Source organism: Serinus canaria, chromosome 1, assembly GCF_022539315.1.
Source record: "Serinus canaria isolate serCan28SL12 chromosome 1, serCan2020, whole genome shotgun sequence".
Taxonomy (NCBI): domain Eukaryota; kingdom Metazoa; phylum Chordata; class Aves; order Passeriformes; family Fringillidae; genus Serinus; species Serinus canaria.
The window spans coordinates 21,237,600-21,253,691 of NC_066313.1; the positions used below are offsets into that span (position 1 = coordinate 21,237,600).

The 16,092-nt window shown below is 47.2% G+C and overlaps 3 protein-coding genes across 5 annotated transcripts; 2 read left to right on the forward strand and 1 right to left on the reverse strand.

The window, feature by feature from the left end:
- Positions 1–403: 403 nt before the first annotated feature.
- On the forward strand, positions 404–5,332 carry GTPBP8 (GTP binding protein 8 (putative)). 3 transcript variants are annotated; one of them, XM_018908107.3, is made up of 7 exons: positions 404–844; positions 1,160–1,258; positions 1,738–1,868; positions 2,214–2,313; positions 2,710–2,828; positions 3,268–3,391; positions 3,994–5,332. In XM_018908107.3, the coding sequence occupies exons 1-6, from the start codon at positions 419–421 to the stop codon at positions 3,350–3,352; spliced, it is 960 nt and encodes a 319-aa protein (XP_018763652.3). In that variant the 5' UTR covers positions 404–418; the 3' UTR covers positions 3,353–3,391; positions 3,994–5,332. The 3 variants fall into 3 exon arrangements, with proteins under 3 accessions (XP_018763652.3, XP_018763653.3, XP_018763654.3); XM_018908108.3 differs by having other exon boundaries at positions 3,997–5,332; XM_018908109.3 differs by having other exon boundaries at positions 4,096–5,332.
- A 1,345-nt stretch (positions 5,333–6,677) lies between these two features.
- TAF13 (TATA-box binding protein associated factor 13) lies at positions 6,678–9,388 on the forward strand. The gene is made up of 4 exons (XM_009102540.4): positions 6,678–6,766; positions 6,891–6,969; positions 7,451–7,548; positions 8,749–9,388. The coding sequence occupies exons 1-4, from the start codon at positions 6,740–6,742 to the stop codon at positions 8,917–8,919; spliced, it is 375 nt and encodes a 124-aa protein (XP_009100788.1). The 5' UTR covers positions 6,678–6,739; the 3' UTR covers positions 8,920–9,388.
- NEPRO (nucleolus and neural progenitor protein) lies at positions 9,325–15,955 on the reverse strand. The gene is given in 10 exon segments (XM_050975882.1): positions 9,325–10,395; positions 10,787–11,037; positions 11,490–11,551; positions 12,208–12,569; positions 13,413–13,490; positions 13,857–13,988; positions 14,096–14,172; positions 14,939–15,093; positions 15,252–15,381; positions 15,383–15,955. Coding segments are annotated over 10 exon segments (1,758 nt in total). The 5' UTR covers positions 15,497–15,955; the 3' UTR covers positions 9,325–9,998.
- Between the last annotated feature and the right edge of the window lie 137 nt (positions 15,956–16,092).

A 16,092-nucleotide genomic window follows, 5' to 3' on the forward strand; every position in this document is an offset into this window, starting at 1 on the left:
CCTCACTGCAGTTACAGCTTCCTTGGGAGGGTGAGAGGAGGGGCAGGCACTGATCTCTTCTCTGTGCTACCAGTGACAGAACCCGAGGGAGTGGCCTGAAGCTGTGTCCGGGGAGGTTTAGGTTGGATATCAGGAACAGGTTCTTCCCCCAGAGGGTGGTTGGGCACCCTGGGAACAGGCTCCCCAGGAAAGGTGGGTGGTTCCTGGGCACAGGCTCCCCAGGAAAGTGGTCACAGCACCAAGCCTGGCAGAGTTCAGGAAGTGTTTGGACAACACTCTCAGGCACACGGTGTGATTTGGAGACGGTGCTGTGCAGGACCAGGAGTTGGACTTGATCCTTATGTGCCCTTCCAACTCAGCATATTCTGTGATTCTACAAACAGCCAGGCCTGGGCAGCACCTGCGGCTCTTGAGGTGGATGCGGAAGGCGAGCGCACACGCCGTAGCGGGCCCTGACAGTCCCCGGCCTGCTGGGGGCAGCCGCGGCACCGCTCCGTTGTCCCGCCCGCCGCCTTCCGGGGCGGGCCGCGTCCCGCCTGCAGCTGCTGGGATGCTGCTGCCCCGGGCGGGTGGTGCTGTGGGCCGGGGCTCTCCGCCGCTGGCCGCTCTGTCCCATGTGCTGCGGCTGGAGCGGAGCCGCCGCACCGGGATCGTGTTCCCGCTGCAGAAGCTGGAGCGCTACCTGGCGCCCGGCACCGACACGGCGCCGTTCCGCCTCTTCCAGCCCGGGCTGACCGCCCTGCAGCGCGCCGAGGCGCTCTTCAGGTCCGACCGCGGGCACCCCATCGACTACGTGAGCTCCGCCGTGCGCATGGACCATACCCCGCCGCCGGCCCTGCCCGAGGTCAGGCGAGCGCTGCCCTCGCACTCCTCGGCCGGTACCGTGCCGGGGCGGCACCTTCCCCCCGCCCGGGCCACCCCGGGCTGGGCTCAGCTGCGGGGGCAAAGGGATGGTGGAGTGGTTGTGCAGCTCTGCCAGAGCGCTGCGCAAAGTGTGGGGCACTTAGTGCTGCTTTTTAACAAATCGTTTAGTTGTTGTTGTTGTTACCCGTTGTGCAGCTCGGCAGCCTGACATGTCCGTGGCTGGGGAGTGACCAGGTCTGGCTGCAGCGAGAGGTGGGCAGGTGTAGATGTGCCTTCTCTGCCTCTCCCCCTGCAGGTGTGCTTCATCGGCCGAAGCAATGTGGGGAAATCATCTTTAATCCGGGCCTTGTTTTCACTGGCTCCAGAAGTGGAAGTTAGAGTGTCAAAAACTCCGGTGAGTGACGTTTTTAAACTTCCTTCTCTTTGGGTCATAAGCTGGTACCAGTCCAGAGGATAGGGCTGAGAATGGTGGGAGGGAACAAGCTCTTAAGCAGCCTGAAATGACAGAAGGTGACAGCTCTGGTAGCCATCCTCATGGCTGACGCTGGCCTTGCTCTAGCCCAGGAAGGGGCAGAAGGAGCCCAGCCTAGCTCTTGGGACAGATGAAGGAGCTGCACTACCTGAGCAGGTGTGCTGTAAAGGCCTTTGAGAAGAACCAAGCTTAGAGACCCATTAAGGTATTTTTAGTCCATTTTATGATTAGAGCAATGTAGGATTGCCACACGGGTAGGAGACTGGGCAGTTTAAAGCAATCTGGGGGGGCAGGGGTCTGGTATAGAGATATTTTGCAGAGCACCTCCTAGTACACTGCTTTAAAGCAGGTTTTTTAGAAACCACCCCTGTGCTTCATCTTGCCTCCAATCCTCTCTTCAGGGCCACACCAAGAAGATGAATTTCTTCAAAGTAGGGAAGTACTTTACTCTGGTGGATATGCCAGGATACGGCTATCGTGCCCCGCAGGACTTTGTTGAGATGGTGGAGGCCTATCTGCAGGAACGGCACAAGTAAGGGACCTACCTGTACCTCAGCACAGGGAAAGCCAGACAGACACCCCTATACAGTGTCATGTAATAAGGGGCGAAAATGCAGAGGGTAGCTGCTTCCATCCATTAGTTCTGACATCATTTCCCTGGAAGCTTCTGCCTCGTCATTCATTCATGCTCAGACAGGTCAAAATAGCAGGAAAGATTGAGGTGCTGCTCCATGCTGACCTTCTGTTTCTATGCATGGCTTTTCTTAGCTCTTCCTATCCCTAGGTCCCATGTTACTTGTTTTTGCTTATGAATTTGGAAGTAGCAGAGCAGGCATGAAATAATGGTGACAATTACTGTCGCTTGTATTTCTGGCAGCTTGAAGAGGACTTTTCTATTAGTTGATGGTGTAGTTGGACTCCAGAAAACAGATCATATTGCAGTAGAGATGCTGGAAGAGTTTGGGATTCCTTATGTGGTAGGTAATGCTTTGTTCTTGGGTTGGTTATAAGGTACATGCAGTCTAGAAAGGTACCCTCCACCTGAGCTTATGCAATTTGGTACCTAAGCAGTAACCCTTTATTGTTAATAAAATAGGTGTTGAGGGAGACAAATGGCATTTAAGAGGGGTTTTTATGTGGTTCATTGAATAGATATCTTTTTTTCAGTGCTCAGCTTAAGCAGCTTGAAAAGGTGCACTCCTTATGCAGGCCCATAGTATTGGTGAACTGTGTTAGACTGTTTTTTCCCCTAGATATGACCAGAGCTTTCAGACTGCTTTGTAAGACGGTCTAGGACTCTTACAGATATTCCAGCTTAACAGCAAAATAATCTTTCTTTCTTCTCTGAATACTCCATTTCTGGATCCATGCAGATGGTGTTAACAAAAATTGACCGAGCTTCCAGGGGATTATTATTAAAGAATGTACTGGAGATCCAGGAGTTTGTAAAGGAGAGCACTCAGGGATGCTTTCCTCAGCTGTTCCTGGTCAGGTAAAGTTCCTCTCCACTGCTGCTGTTGTGTTTCTGGTGAGTTCAGCAGGGCAAGATACCCAACACAAGTCTGTATGGTCTGGAGGCAGCCCCTCTGTGCCCCAAGGATAGAGGGTGGGCTACTGATAGGGAAATGTCCTTTCCCTTCTTTCCCCCTTCTCTGCAACTGAGTAATGTTTGTTTCCAAGTGTGCTTCTTCCTTTGGCCTTTCTCAAAGCAGGGCAGCAATTCCTGTGCTGCATGGTAGCTGGCTTTCCTATTTTATGTGGAGTTCTGGTAACAGTAAGAGTGGCAATTGTTGGATTACATAGCCAAAGTGCAGGCTTTTCCCAAGGTGTATTCTGAGGCATGTAACTGAGCACAGCCAATGGCTGTTTGTCTTTATTACTCAAGATACATCAATATGTGGCACTGAACATCGATGCCTCTCTTTCCACAGTGCTGTGGAGTTCTCGGGGGTTCACTTGCTCAGGTGTTTTGTAGCCCATGTTACTGGAAACCTGCCCACTGTAGAGGCCAGCTGAAAAAACCTGCTGATCTGCTTGGCTCATCAGGAACAAAAGGTACCAAAAACAGGTTTGGGGTTTTTGTTGCAAATAACCCAAGTTACTATATGGTATTTTTGAATAAATTAGTATTTATAAAGCTTTTTTTTTTTCTTTATTAGGTTCATTAGTTCAGGAAGTTTGCAGTGTGAATTAATCCAGGTTATTATAAAACTGTTTCAGAAAACCTACATGATTGTGCTAAGGAGAAAAAAAGTAGGTAACCTCCATAGAGAAGGGAACTTTTAATACAGCATTTCCTCTCCCTGCTCTGAAATGTTCAAAAATCTACTACTCCCATGCCTAACCTCTGCTATATTTAGGATACTAGAGACAGTATAGTAATATCATTAATAAAGAGGCATTTAATCTAGGAAAGAAAAACTACAGCCCTAACATTAGGCAAACTGTATTGCCTAACAGTTGAACTGTACGATACATGGAGATTTACTTCTCTCAGCTGGGTTAGGGTTAGGATAGCAGGGGCCAAAAACTGCATCCTGTACAACCTACCTGCTCTAAGGCCATGCAGAGTGGAGATAGCCAGCCTGTTATCTGTGAAGGTGTGTTTGACATCTTGTATATTTTACTTTTGTAACTCTTCTGTGTCCTTTGTTCAGTAGGTGCAACAGGATAGCATGCCTTGCTTGCAGATATTGAGTTGTCCCTGTTCCACAAGGATGAAGGAAAGAACACATCTTTTATGGGAACTTCTTTTCCAGGAGTGTTGGCTTGAAACAGTGTGGAATAAAAGACTGACATCTAGAGGAGCCCTGTCCTGCACACTGTGCTGCATCTACCTTCGGTTTTGAGATCCAGCATGAATTTCTGCAGCTCCACGTGGATGAAATGGCAGATCTGAGGCACACCATCCATGATCTGTATTGGCTCTACCCTGGCAGCTGAAGCACAACACTGATGTGTCCTGTACACTTTAGGGGAACTGCTTCCCACAGCAGCTGTGTCTGTCTAAGAGCACTTGAAACTGTCCAGTTACAAGGCAGAACTGGACAAAAGGACAGCCATCAATAGAAGCACTCATACAGGAGAACTTAGTCTGAAGCTATGAAGTGCCTGTGTCAAACCCTGACGCTAAGTTTTTGCCATGTCTTAATGTGGCCAAGTGTGGTTATGCAGTTGTCAGAGGTACTTGGATTAAGCATTTAAACCTCAAGAAAGGAAAGTTATTTTCTAAACCACTCTGACAGTGCAAAAGAACTAGAAATACCACTTTCTTTCACTCTGCAATTTCTTGTAACACACTAGACATGAGACAAGATCTGTTTTCAGCATACGTAGGAAGAGGAGCATGTAATGAATGCAGTAAATGTGGCTCTCTAGCTTCTTCATCTTAGTGATCAAACCTGTAATTCTGTTAATATTTTATCTCTAGTTCCAAAATGCTGCAGGGCAAACCAGCCCAAGAGATGCATGATCGTAGAAATGGAGCAGTAGCTATACAGATGGTGAAAGTGAACACTTCAGGAATGGCCTTTCTGTAGAATCTTTAAACCAGGATCTTCCAGAAACATCAGTCTCATCAAGGCTGTAATTTTCAGGGCCCTTGACTGAAGAGCCTCTGCAAATAACCTCAATTATGTAAAAAAGTGCAGTTCTGCTTTCAGTCCCTCCTCAGCACAAAACCCCTTAAACTTCATTACAACCCCTTACAGTGCTAGGAAGTCTTTTACTGATCACTTAAATATGTCCACTTAATCAATTTGTACAAACAAACTGGATGTGTGTGCATGGAACATTAGGTACCATCTTCTCCCGAAGAACCAGTTTTACCTCTGGACACGTCTTGGTTTTATTCAGAAGTGCTTCAGATACCGGAATAACTCCTGCATTTTGGTCAGCCATTTGCAGGAGCCAATACTACAGTTTGATTCTTGAGTGTGACAATGCCCCTGTGACAAAACAGTAAATAAAATCAAGTCCTCTCCCTAAACAGTAAAACTTGGATTTATGTGCCTTAATGGAAACAGGCTTTGGGAAAGCAGGTGTCTTTAACACATTACTGGACTTTTTTTTGCCAGGTTCTTAAGGAACCAACTGAGCTGCAAAGTGAGGAGCTGCACTTTCTCAGGCCAGGGACACAAAAGATCGCGCTTTCTTTCCCCCTCAGTGATGAGTGGTGGGTGGGCCTGGCAGCATATAGGTACAGTAGAGCTCATTTCAGTTTTGAATTGAAGTGTCTTTAGTTGTTTGCAGTCTGTAAGCTTTACTTAAGGCTCCTGTCATGTGGTAAAGCTATGCCTATTCTGCAGCTGTTGTTTACAGAACTTATGTTGAGTATTAGCTTCCATGGAAAAGGATTTTACCTTGTGCATCTCCCTGGTCTTTCAGCAGTATGTTCTCCATTTTCTTCCTCTACTTTGTCTTGTGTCTGGTCTGGTGTCTCGCCACAACCCTGACACTACAAAGGCAGTATTTTTGGAAGTGTCCAAAACTAGAACGTTGCAGTCCAGACAGGTGCACTAGTAGATCAGTAAAAACTGGTTAAACCATTGAGCTCAGAGCATAGAAGTCAGTGGATCATACGCCAGTTGCATGGCAGTTACAAGTGGAACACAGCAAGGATGCATTCTAGAATGTGTCCAGTTTAACATCTTTATGAGTAATTGCATAAGTGCAATTACTGGAGGAAGTGCATTGCTACTAAACGTGTCTAGGGCACCAAACTGGGGGGAACAGTGGACATGCTCAAGGGCAGGGGCTGACAGCAGCTGTATGAAATACAACAGGACTGGAGCACCTCCCCTACAAAGACAAGTTGAGAGAGTTGGGTGCTATCCAGAAGATGGAAACCTCATAGCAACCGGTATGTGAAGGCAGCCTGAAGAGAAGCCAGATGGGGCCCATCGGAAACTGTAGTGATAGGACAAGGGGGAAATGGGTACAAACTGAAAGAGGGGACCTGGTCTCGTGAGAGGTGTCCGTGTCCACAGCAGGGGGGTTGGGATTAGATGGTCATTAAGGGCCTTTATTCCAACTCTTTTACATTCTATGATTCTGTGAATATGGGCAAGCGTGCCTCGCTAAAGGGAAGGAAAAGCCCCTGCCAACCGAACAAACCGACTGCGAAAAGCCATCCTTTCTGACCTCGTGGCTGACCCTCTTTCGAGCAAGGGGGTTAACAGACACCTCCCGAGCTCACTTTCAAGCCACGCTATCGGATCTGGTAATCCAACAATGAATGTCATATCCAGGTTTGGGGAGGGTTACCAGACCTACGCCGCAGCCCCAGGGCGGTGCCCTCCGCCGAGGCAGGCCCGGCAGCGCCGCCCACCCCGCCCGGCGCGGCTCGGCGGGGCCGCGGGGCGGGGCCGGGCCGCCGAATCTGTTCCGGGCCGCCGGGCAGCCATGGCGGATGAGGAGGAGGACGTGCCGGTGAGTGGTGGAGGGGCTGTCCTTCCCGGGGATCCACAGCCCAGCCACGGACGGGGGAGCGGCGGGAAGGGGCCGGGGCCAGACGGGCGCTGACCGCGGCCTCCCCTCCGCTGGGCCCGTGTAGTTCGAAGAGGACGCGGAGGACGCCGGCGGGGGCCTGGACGGCGGGCAGGGCAGGAGGAAGCGGCTGTTCTCCAAAGAGCGTAAGTCGGGCCGGGCTACATAGCCCTGCCCAGCGCGGCCGGTCACTCAGCTGAAACCCCGAGCTGACAGCTATGGGATCCCAAAACTCACTTCTCCTTAGCAAAACAGCTGCTTTCATAATGTGTCTTGGCTACAATTGCAGAAATCTGCCGTGTAGACCCCCCTCAAAAATACCGCTAGTGTATCCTCTGGACCTAGCTGTGCCCTAAGTCAGCTGCGCTCTCACTATGCTGTGCTTTGCAGACGAAATTAATATGCAGAGAGCCTGTCCTCAGACATGCTCTTCTGTATGTACAGCTCCTGTCCCTAGAGGAGGGGTTTTGTTGGCTTCTGTTTATTTCCTGTATGTTTCCTCAAGATTTGTCTTGCCTGACAGATGAGAGGGCCGTCCTGGTGCAGGAACGTGCAGGCTGGTGAGCTCTAACTAGATGCATGCAGCACTGAATGGATGAAAGCCTCATGCTGTATTTCTTTGTGCAGTAAGGTGCATGATGTATGGATTCGGAGATGACCAGAACCCTTACACAGAATCAGTGGACATTCTTGAGGACCTGGTAATAGAGTTTATCACTGAAATGGTAAGTCAGCTCTAGATGGCATGGTCAAAACATCCTCACCTGAACTTCAGCTTTTTGAAGGTTAATACCTCAGACTCAAACACTGCATTATCCCAGGCCCCAAACTCATGGCATTAGTAGGAGAAACATAAACATGGATTTTGTTTTCCAAATTAAAGCAAAATTTATGCCACTTACTGTCACTGACATGTTTTATGAAAAATCCTTTCCTTAGAATTTTTCCCTTCTGAGAAGCTCAGGAACAAACAGTAAACAATTCTTATCTGCTGCTGTGGAATGCAACAGGGGGAATCTGTGATTGGCCTCAACTGGTTGTTTCCAATTAAGGGCCAATCATAGATCACCTGCCCAGACTGTCTCGGTCAGAGACAAGCCTTTGTTATTCATTCTTTTTCTATTCTTAGCTTAGCCTTCTGATGAGCTCCTTTCTTCTATTCTTTTAGTATAGTTTTAATATATTATCTATCATAAAATAATAAATCAAGCTTTCTGATACATGGAGTCAACTTTCTCATCTCTTCCCTCATCCTGGGACCCTTGTGGACAATACCACACCTTACTCCATGTGGATCTAGAACACTTAAGTCTTTAAGTAGCAGTTAGGTTAGTATTGTAGGAGGGGAGATACTCATCTGACTTTGGGGTTCACTGTGGCATCACTGTATGTGCAGCTGACAGAAAATATGGCTCAGATTTGAAAGTCTGTCAACTTTTTGTGTTTGCTCAGTGTCCATACATGAATGGGAACTTAGCTCTGCCCTACAAAAGGAATGCATTCTTGGGCCTGAGGCCATTTCTCTTCCAGACCTGGATACCATTTCTAAGTATTCAGACATTGCCCTTTCTTTTGAAATGCTGATCTTTTTTATCCTTATCAAAATGCCCTACACTGTCCTCTGATACAGTTACTTCACACTGCTTCCAAATTGCGCCTAATCTTCAGCCATTCTGCAGGCTGGGTGTCCTGCGTGTAATCTGGCCTTTGTTTTGATACCATTATGTGATGGATACGCAGTGGTTATGTTCGGGGTGTGACAGCAGAGTAAGTCCATGGTTTACTGTGAAGTTCTCTTGTGACTAGGATGATGGTGCCCAGAACCTGCAATTGCTTATTTTTTTATTGTAAAATGACAGAACTAAAGTGGAAATGAGAGCACCATGGCAAAGGAATACTGCTGACTTTTTTTTCCCCTCTAACAGACACACAAGGCCATGTCCATTGGGCGGCAGGGTCGGGTGCAGGTTGAGGACATTGTCTTTCTAATACGCAAGGACCCCCGGAAGTTTGCCAGAGTTAAAGACCTCCTAACTATGAATGAAGAACTAAAACGAGCCAGAAAGGCCTTTGATGAAGCAAACTATGGGTCTTGATTCTGTGAACAAGCTGCACTGGGGCATTATTTGGGCACCTGCTGCCCAGTAAGAAGGAAGATCATGCATGTTGTTTGGAAGGGTTTTCTAGGATGGAGGCAACTGCTGGGATGTCTGCCCTCACTCCCAGCCTGTTCTGAGAAATATTCAAGCAGCTGAAATGTTACCTGATTGTATGTGGTATACTTAGGTATTTTTATACCATTTGATGAAATGACAAAAAGAGCTCTAAAAATTCTTGCAATGGCAGGAGTCTGTTTCAAGTAGGTCTGTGTTGCATCAGATGGCTCAAGGGCTGATGATTCCTGATTCTCTAAAATTGTTTCAGTTGTCACTGGGTATTCCCGTGACAGGAAACCCTGAAAATAGATCTTGGTTATCTGTATAAAGACCTTAAGCCCAAACTACTACCAAAGTTGTACTCTTTACTCTGTTTATGCTTTCTGAATAAAACATAAGTTTGTGCTCATTTTTCATAACTAAATGTACATTAATCAGTTCATACAAAGTGGGTAATACAGGCCACAGCTGTGTTTTTCCCTACTTCTGGAACAGTTATGGGAAAGTTCAGTTAACTCTCTCATTTCAGAACAAGCATAACAAATGCTGAAACAGCAATAATACTGCACATCAACGTTGTCCCCTCTACAAGCAGCACAGAAGGAAGGGTGTAAAGCTTGGAAAGATTTTTGCCAGTCATTTGTCCAAAGCAGAAGTGAGTGATCAGCTGCAGCCTTTCTGCCATGGATGTGGATGGAAACTGTTAGCACTGTGGATTTGACAGCAGCATTTAACATGTGGTCAGGCAATAGGGAGGGGACACTGGGTAAGGGTAACAAAGTCAGTGTTCCTGGACAAGGGTAGGTAAAAGGATGGTGACTATTCAGTTATTTGGAACACCTTTAAAACTATAAAAATCAGCCATTTAAAAAAAGCTGGTTTACAAAAACATAATAAAATAGTTGTTACTTTCTTAACAGAATTCACAATGTTACGGTTCAGAGGGGTTTACTTAAAAAAACAAACAAACAAAAAAAAAAAGACAATGACTTGACCCCTTTCCTCCTTCAAGTCCAGGATCAGACACCTATTGCTGCAAAAATAGAATCAATATCTGTGTTCTCAGCAGCTTCTTTCCACACAAGGCCAGGGCTTCCTTCCAGCAGCTGCCGCTTAGGGGTCCCTGTTGTGCTTAGTCTGGCATGTCCTGTATCAATGCTGGAATGTTCTTCCTGACTCGGAGACCCATGTTGGTAAGCTGGGAGGATGGGTGATGCAGTGTTCTCACAGACCCCAAAAAGCTCAGGAGGCTTTTGCCCACCAGTCTTTGGAGCTGTCTTCAAGAGTGCCGATGATCTGATCCTCCTTCGGCAGAACCGTGCCCGGAGGTGCTGCCTTGGCCAGTGTGTGTGTTGTGATCCATTCAGGAGGTATTTACAGATAGATGTTTTGACACAGTGCAGCTTTTTCTTCAACCTTAAAGGGAGCAAAGTTTACAAACAGAACTTTATCAGCTACTAAAGTGTCACTTCGAACAGCACCTTGTACAATAGTAGCCAAAGCAATCTGAAGAAACACAACCCTTGCCTCATACATTTGTTACCATAAAACATGCAGATTATTTAAGTTGCATTTTCATCCTCCCTCCTAAGTACTGTACATTTCATAGCCTTTTAAAGCCTTTTTAAATCACAAGTGACTGAAGCTAAACAGAATGCCTATGGTCAGAGCACCCAGTAACCTGAACTAGTGATCCTGAGTTTTAAAAGAATGGCTTAGACCACTGTGTTTCACTATACTATAGCAAAATACATAATATTAAAATACAAATGTTAGACTCAGGAATCCCACACCCATGCAAAACTACCTGCATCCTTGAGCCTCCACATGGTGTAGCCGGTTGCTTTTCAACAACTTGTTACGCAGAAAATAAGCTTCTGATTTGAATTTGTTGGTTTTGCACCACAGAACAGCTTTTCTGAGTGCCTCTGACAGCTCCCCAAATGATGCAGCTGTTTGGACCATCTGTACAAGAGATCCAGTCTGCTGTGATTTTACTGTCTGAGACAAAAGTGGTGACAGCTTAGCTTGAAAAGGTGTTGATGCAATGCTTAGACCCTGAAACAAACAGTAACAGAAATAGCGTTTTAAAAAGATGATGTGTCTGATCCTTTCTGCTGGAAGGGAGCAGAACACAGAATATTGTGAGAACATTCCTTATTTTCTAAGGAGAAAAAGGAAGAGCAGTCTTGTTTTGTGGAATACAAAAAGAAGAGGCAGATACTTAGAATCTGTATTTCTGTCTACTGCTGACTTGGTCGCTGGTCATTTCACTTGACAAACCAACAAATGCCCAAATTCCTAAGCAGAAATAAGTAGTGATTGATTTTGTGTGCAAAGCTTCTACACTAACTTGAGTTGCTAGACAAGCAAAAATAAGGCAGGAAAAGGGGACGTTTTCAATCAGGGATATCGTGTTTCAAGTGTTAGTGTTTTTAAAATACAAAAAAAAACTTACGTAAAAAAACCCCAAACCACCAACCTAATATGTAAAACAATACCGTACAAACCTCTTGCGTGGGATGTCTGGATGGCCTAAGCAAGCTCTTCATATCGAACCCTGGGTGCTTCCCTACAGAGAGAGAAGAGAGTTCCCATTACAACCCTGAGACAGTTTTATTTCTTTGCACAGACACCACAGAACTCTCAGCAGGCTCACACCTGTACTCAACATTTCAAGGCAAACTCAAGGGGACTACACTAGTTTTGCGTTGCAGCTGACAAGGAATGAAGAGCATGCAGAGGTTTACAGATGGCTGCAAAGGAGAACTTAATGGATAAAAGCTTCATACAAATACATGGATGGCTGCAGTCACTGGCCATTGCCCTGACTGCAGAGGAAGGGCACAGTTCAGAACCAGCAAGCACAGGACACTTGCATCCTGTACCTACAGCCTTACCTACTCTTGTATGGGCTACAGACAGTGCCCATAGCTTCTTAGCTATGCAAAAGCAGGAAAGTACAAATCACTATTTTCAGGACCTGTATACTGCATTCATTACCTGCTCCTCTCAAGGCTGTATCCTGAATAAAAGAAACACCCCCAAAAATCATGATACAGACATCCACAGCTTTATAAAGGCAAGAGCACATGCACCATTCTCTTCTGAGGACAGGGAATTTGTACAAGAACCATGCTGTAGGTAGTAGAAGTGCTTAGCCCTGTGGGACAGAAGTTGCAGTCAGTCTCTGAGATGTCAGAAACCATTACACTGGCAAGGCTTTACCTCTCCTGGCTGTGGGCACCACAACTGTCTCTCCAATGTCCACGGGGCAGAGGATGCTATGGTTTTTCACAGCACTTGTACAGGTCTCAGATTTTCTCTTTTTCCCAACCTTTGCTACTGCCTCAGGCATTGCTGGGAAGAACTTCTTGATCCAGCTGGTAGTTTTTTTTGTAGTAAGCATTTTAGCCTTTTGATTCTTTGCTGCAGAAGATACATTAACTCCAAGGAAGTCACCAATATCAGAAGGGAAGGTGAACCCCTTGATATAAGGGGTCTGTTGGGTCTCAGATACCAGATGAAGCATTGTTGACAAGGCACTGTACAAGGACATGAGGATCTGCAATACACACCTGTACTGAATCCTGTAGACAGAGGACAAAAAGGAATGGAGTCTCCTCTAGCAAAACATGATGCTCATTGGACAACTACCTTCAGCTCAACAGTCCTTTCCCTGTTTCCCCGCAGTACAAATTTACTTGTTTACATTCCACCACCCTGCTTTCATTAAGTCTGAGCTTTAGGGAACTGTTCCAGATCAGAATGCAGGAGTGACTTGAAAATTCCTGATCAGGAGCCCCTCCACTTCCATAGCGTTTTGCTGAGTGCCACATTTGGGACCCATCAGGTTGCTGGGTCACATCCAAGGTGCCATGAGGTGTTCCCGCAAAAGCACCCTGCACCAACTCAGACCTGATGCCATACAATTTCCTGCTCTACATTTCCTGGAGTTAGAAGACTTCTTGTGCCACAGAAAGTTGTTCTAACAATGTTGTTACTCCTTCAGCTACAGACCGCAGTTATTCTCCCAGACTGAGAGAAACCGGAAAAACCAATTTTCCTAGAAAACTCAGTAGTATAATAGAACATGTTTAATCCATTTCAGCATGAGGCAGGACTTACTCCTTGCTGCAGAGAGTACCAGGTGTTTGTGGCAGACTGACACTAACACTATGATTTCATTAGAGGTACATAGTTTGCTAAGATCCAAGAACAAAGCCTCCCATAAGAGTGTGTAAAAAGTCTCTCTCCACTTGTATAACTGTGCAGGTTCTAGAATCAAGTCCAAAGTCATGGAGGGACCTCCCTTCTCCTGCTCCCAACTGAATAAAGCTCCCTTAGCAGCAAGGCCTAATTACAAACCCTTCTCCCTGACAGGCGCATCAAACAGACAGACACAAACAAGACAGACTTTTGAACACACAAACCAGAGCCGGCTCAGGAGCCCCGAAGCCACAGTGTTCAGGAGTATGAATTCCTTTGAGCAGAGGTGTTTAATGGACAAGCTGAAGAGTGTAGCAGTTAAGGTTAAAAAAATAAACACCATGTAATGAGACTTGCTGAACACACCAACTAGAGGCTATTCACAAGGTAATATCCTGGAATAATCTGGGAGATGAGTATCCAAACTTTGTTTGGATACTGTTCTGGCTCAAGGCCGGAACAGCTGCTAGGCAAACAGCCTGAGGTTCCCACATAAAAACTTGAAAAGAAGGTGAGCTCACCTATTCACCTGACTATCAAAGAAACTTCAAGTTGCACCTATGAATTGCACAGTTGAGTCCATCAGCAATACAGGGCCCACACAAAAACTCATTTACGTCTCATGAGGTGAACTCTAAGATAATGTTTTTGTGGTGAAAAAAGGATACAGAAAAGCTTTACAGCAACAATCCAGTAGACGTAGTATGAGCTTGCAGCCTCCCAATACCTTCAAAGCCACAGTTTCCAGCATAGGCTGGCTGGGAACCAAGCACTTTGCGTGGGCTTTGGATGCATTTTTCCTGTGTTGATACAAGGATGAAGAGTTGGTTACAATCTAGCATCCTCTTCCTTCAGCTCTGCAGATTGAGTTAATGGAGAGTACAAGATTTAGGAACGTGACACTTACTTGGGAATCAGTTCTACCAGAGTTTCCAGGCAGCCTACCAGATTCATTTTCCACAGGCGCTTCAAACATTGCTCTACCTGGGAGAAAAGAAAACTCCTTTGACTGGTGTTTTGAGAGACTGGTCTAAGAACTGTCATTGTATTAAACTGTCATTATGTCATCAGTTTAACAGCCCACACTGGAGCTTTGTGTGATGGGATGTTCTGGGACATTTCTGTATCTGCACTATGATGAAAAACACCCCATCATCACTCTGCATTCTAAACATAGAATTAAGTGAAGGACTGGAGCATACCATGTTTAATTGGTGCTGCATGATTTTCCTGCTGTATACAATGGCCTTTACTACTGGATGTCAAGAAGGAAAACATAAACAAATCAAGAAGGTAAGCACCATTCCTGCTCCATTTCAAAACAGTTATTTGAAAATGCTGACAATCTCTTTCCTGGAAAACTGGCAAGGTGTTCACTTTTCATCTTAAAACAGAAAATATCTAATAAGTAGGATAGGATTATTATTCCTCCCTCCTATCATTACAATTAATTGAGAATGATGTCCCTGCATTATTCATGCGTGCAAAGGTATGAAATTGTACCTATTTCAGGTCTCAGCGTGAGTACTGGAGATCAGGGCAGGAAAACTGAAGCTGCAATTGCTGCACAGGGCCAAGAAACGCACTGGGCTCAACCATGAGAGAACAAAAATGCACCTACTCACAAACGTTTTTTGCACGATGCTCCGGGCGCTAAGTGCTACTCGAAAGGCTTTTCGGGGAGTGGTGACTGGGGGCCGGGAGTACCCAGCTGCCGGGTCCCTGCTGCCCACACGGGGTTGGTACTCACCTGCTGCAGGGCCAGGTAGGGCCGGTGCCGGAGCAGCCTGCTGTGGTACACGTAGAGCACGGCGCGCAGGACGCGTCCCTCGGCGGCCAGGCCTGGCCCCGACAGCCGCTTCCCGGCGACGTCGCACCGCCGCCGCAGCGCCGGCAGTAACCTCACTGAGGGCGAGACCCAGGCACCGCCTCAGCGCCGGGCACCGCCACCGGCGCCCGCCGCCGCTCCGGCCACTCCTCCGGCTCCCACCGACCGACCACCCACCGTAAACACCCGGGAGCGGCTTCAAACACCCCCCAACCCCTCGGCACCGCGCCGGGACCTGCGGAGTGCTTGGCCGCCAGCGGCACCGTGGCGCTGTTCGCGGGCCAGGGCACGTCCAGCCGGTTCCAAGGCTCGTCCCGCCCGTCCCAGGCCGCCCTGGGCGCCGCCATCTTCCCGCTGCGCGCGGCGGGCCCCAGCGTAGGCGGCACCATCCGGGCGGGCTGGCGGGGAGAGTCGCGGGCCGGACCAAGTCATCCCGGGGGGGTGCATCATGGCTCGGCACCTGGCGCTGATGCGCGACATGGGAAATAACTATAAATTATGAGTGTTATTCACACTTTCTAAACCTCGCAATTCTCCACTGTGTGCCTCAGGAGCTGAGGCCGTTGGGAGCCAGCGCCGCAATAGCAGTGAGGCGGTGCGGCCGTGAACATGGGGGTGACAGCAGTCCTCAGCCCTGCAGCCGTGCCCTCCCATGTCGCACACGGCCCAGGTACCCTCCTGGCCATCCCTACGCTCCAAGCTCACAGCCCCTACTGTTGGAATTTGCTCTGGGAGGGGGCCACGGCAGGTTCCCCATGGAGTTGATTGCTGTAATTCATTAGTGCTGTTGGAATAGTTTCCTATCAAAATGATTTTTGTAGTGTTCTGAGTTCTCCTCCCCCAACTACAAGACATTCCTGCCTCTTTCCCTCCCTGCCTGAAGTTGAATGTACTCTTCTCCTACTTGCAAATCTTGGTACAATTAATATATTTGTGAGAAACAAGGGAGTTACATTGAGCACAATTTTTGGACACTCTTACTTTCTCTTGATTCCATTTTGTTGTACATTTACTCTGTTCTTTTAAGAAATATTGTACAAATACAGATAAAGTCATGTGCCTTTAAAAAGACAGAC

Excerpts from the sequence above, each read along its gene's own strand:
- GTPBP8 (XM_018908107.3), top strand. The coding sequence starts at position 419 with ATGCGGAAGGCGAGCGCACACGCCGTAGCGGGCCCTGACAGTCCCCGG. Across the intron at positions 845-1,159 it reads CGCCGCCGGCCCTGCCCGAG|GTGTGCTTCATCGGCCGAAG; the intron begins GTCAGGCGAGCG and ends CTCCCCCTGCAG. Across the intron at positions 1,259-1,737 it reads TTAGAGTGTCAAAAACTCCG|GGCCACACCAAGAAGATGAA; the intron begins GTGAGTGACGTT and ends TCCTCTCTTCAG.
- TAF13 (XM_009102540.4), top strand. The coding sequence starts at position 6,740 with ATGGCGGATGAGGAGGAGGACGTGCCG. Across the intron at positions 6,970-7,450 it reads GCGGCTGTTCTCCAAAGAGC|TAAGGTGCATGATGTATGGA; the intron begins GTAAGTCGGGCC and ends TTCTTTGTGCAG. Across the intron at positions 7,549-8,748 it reads TAGAGTTTATCACTGAAATG|ACACACAAGGCCATGTCCAT; the intron begins GTAAGTCAGCTC and ends CCCCTCTAACAG.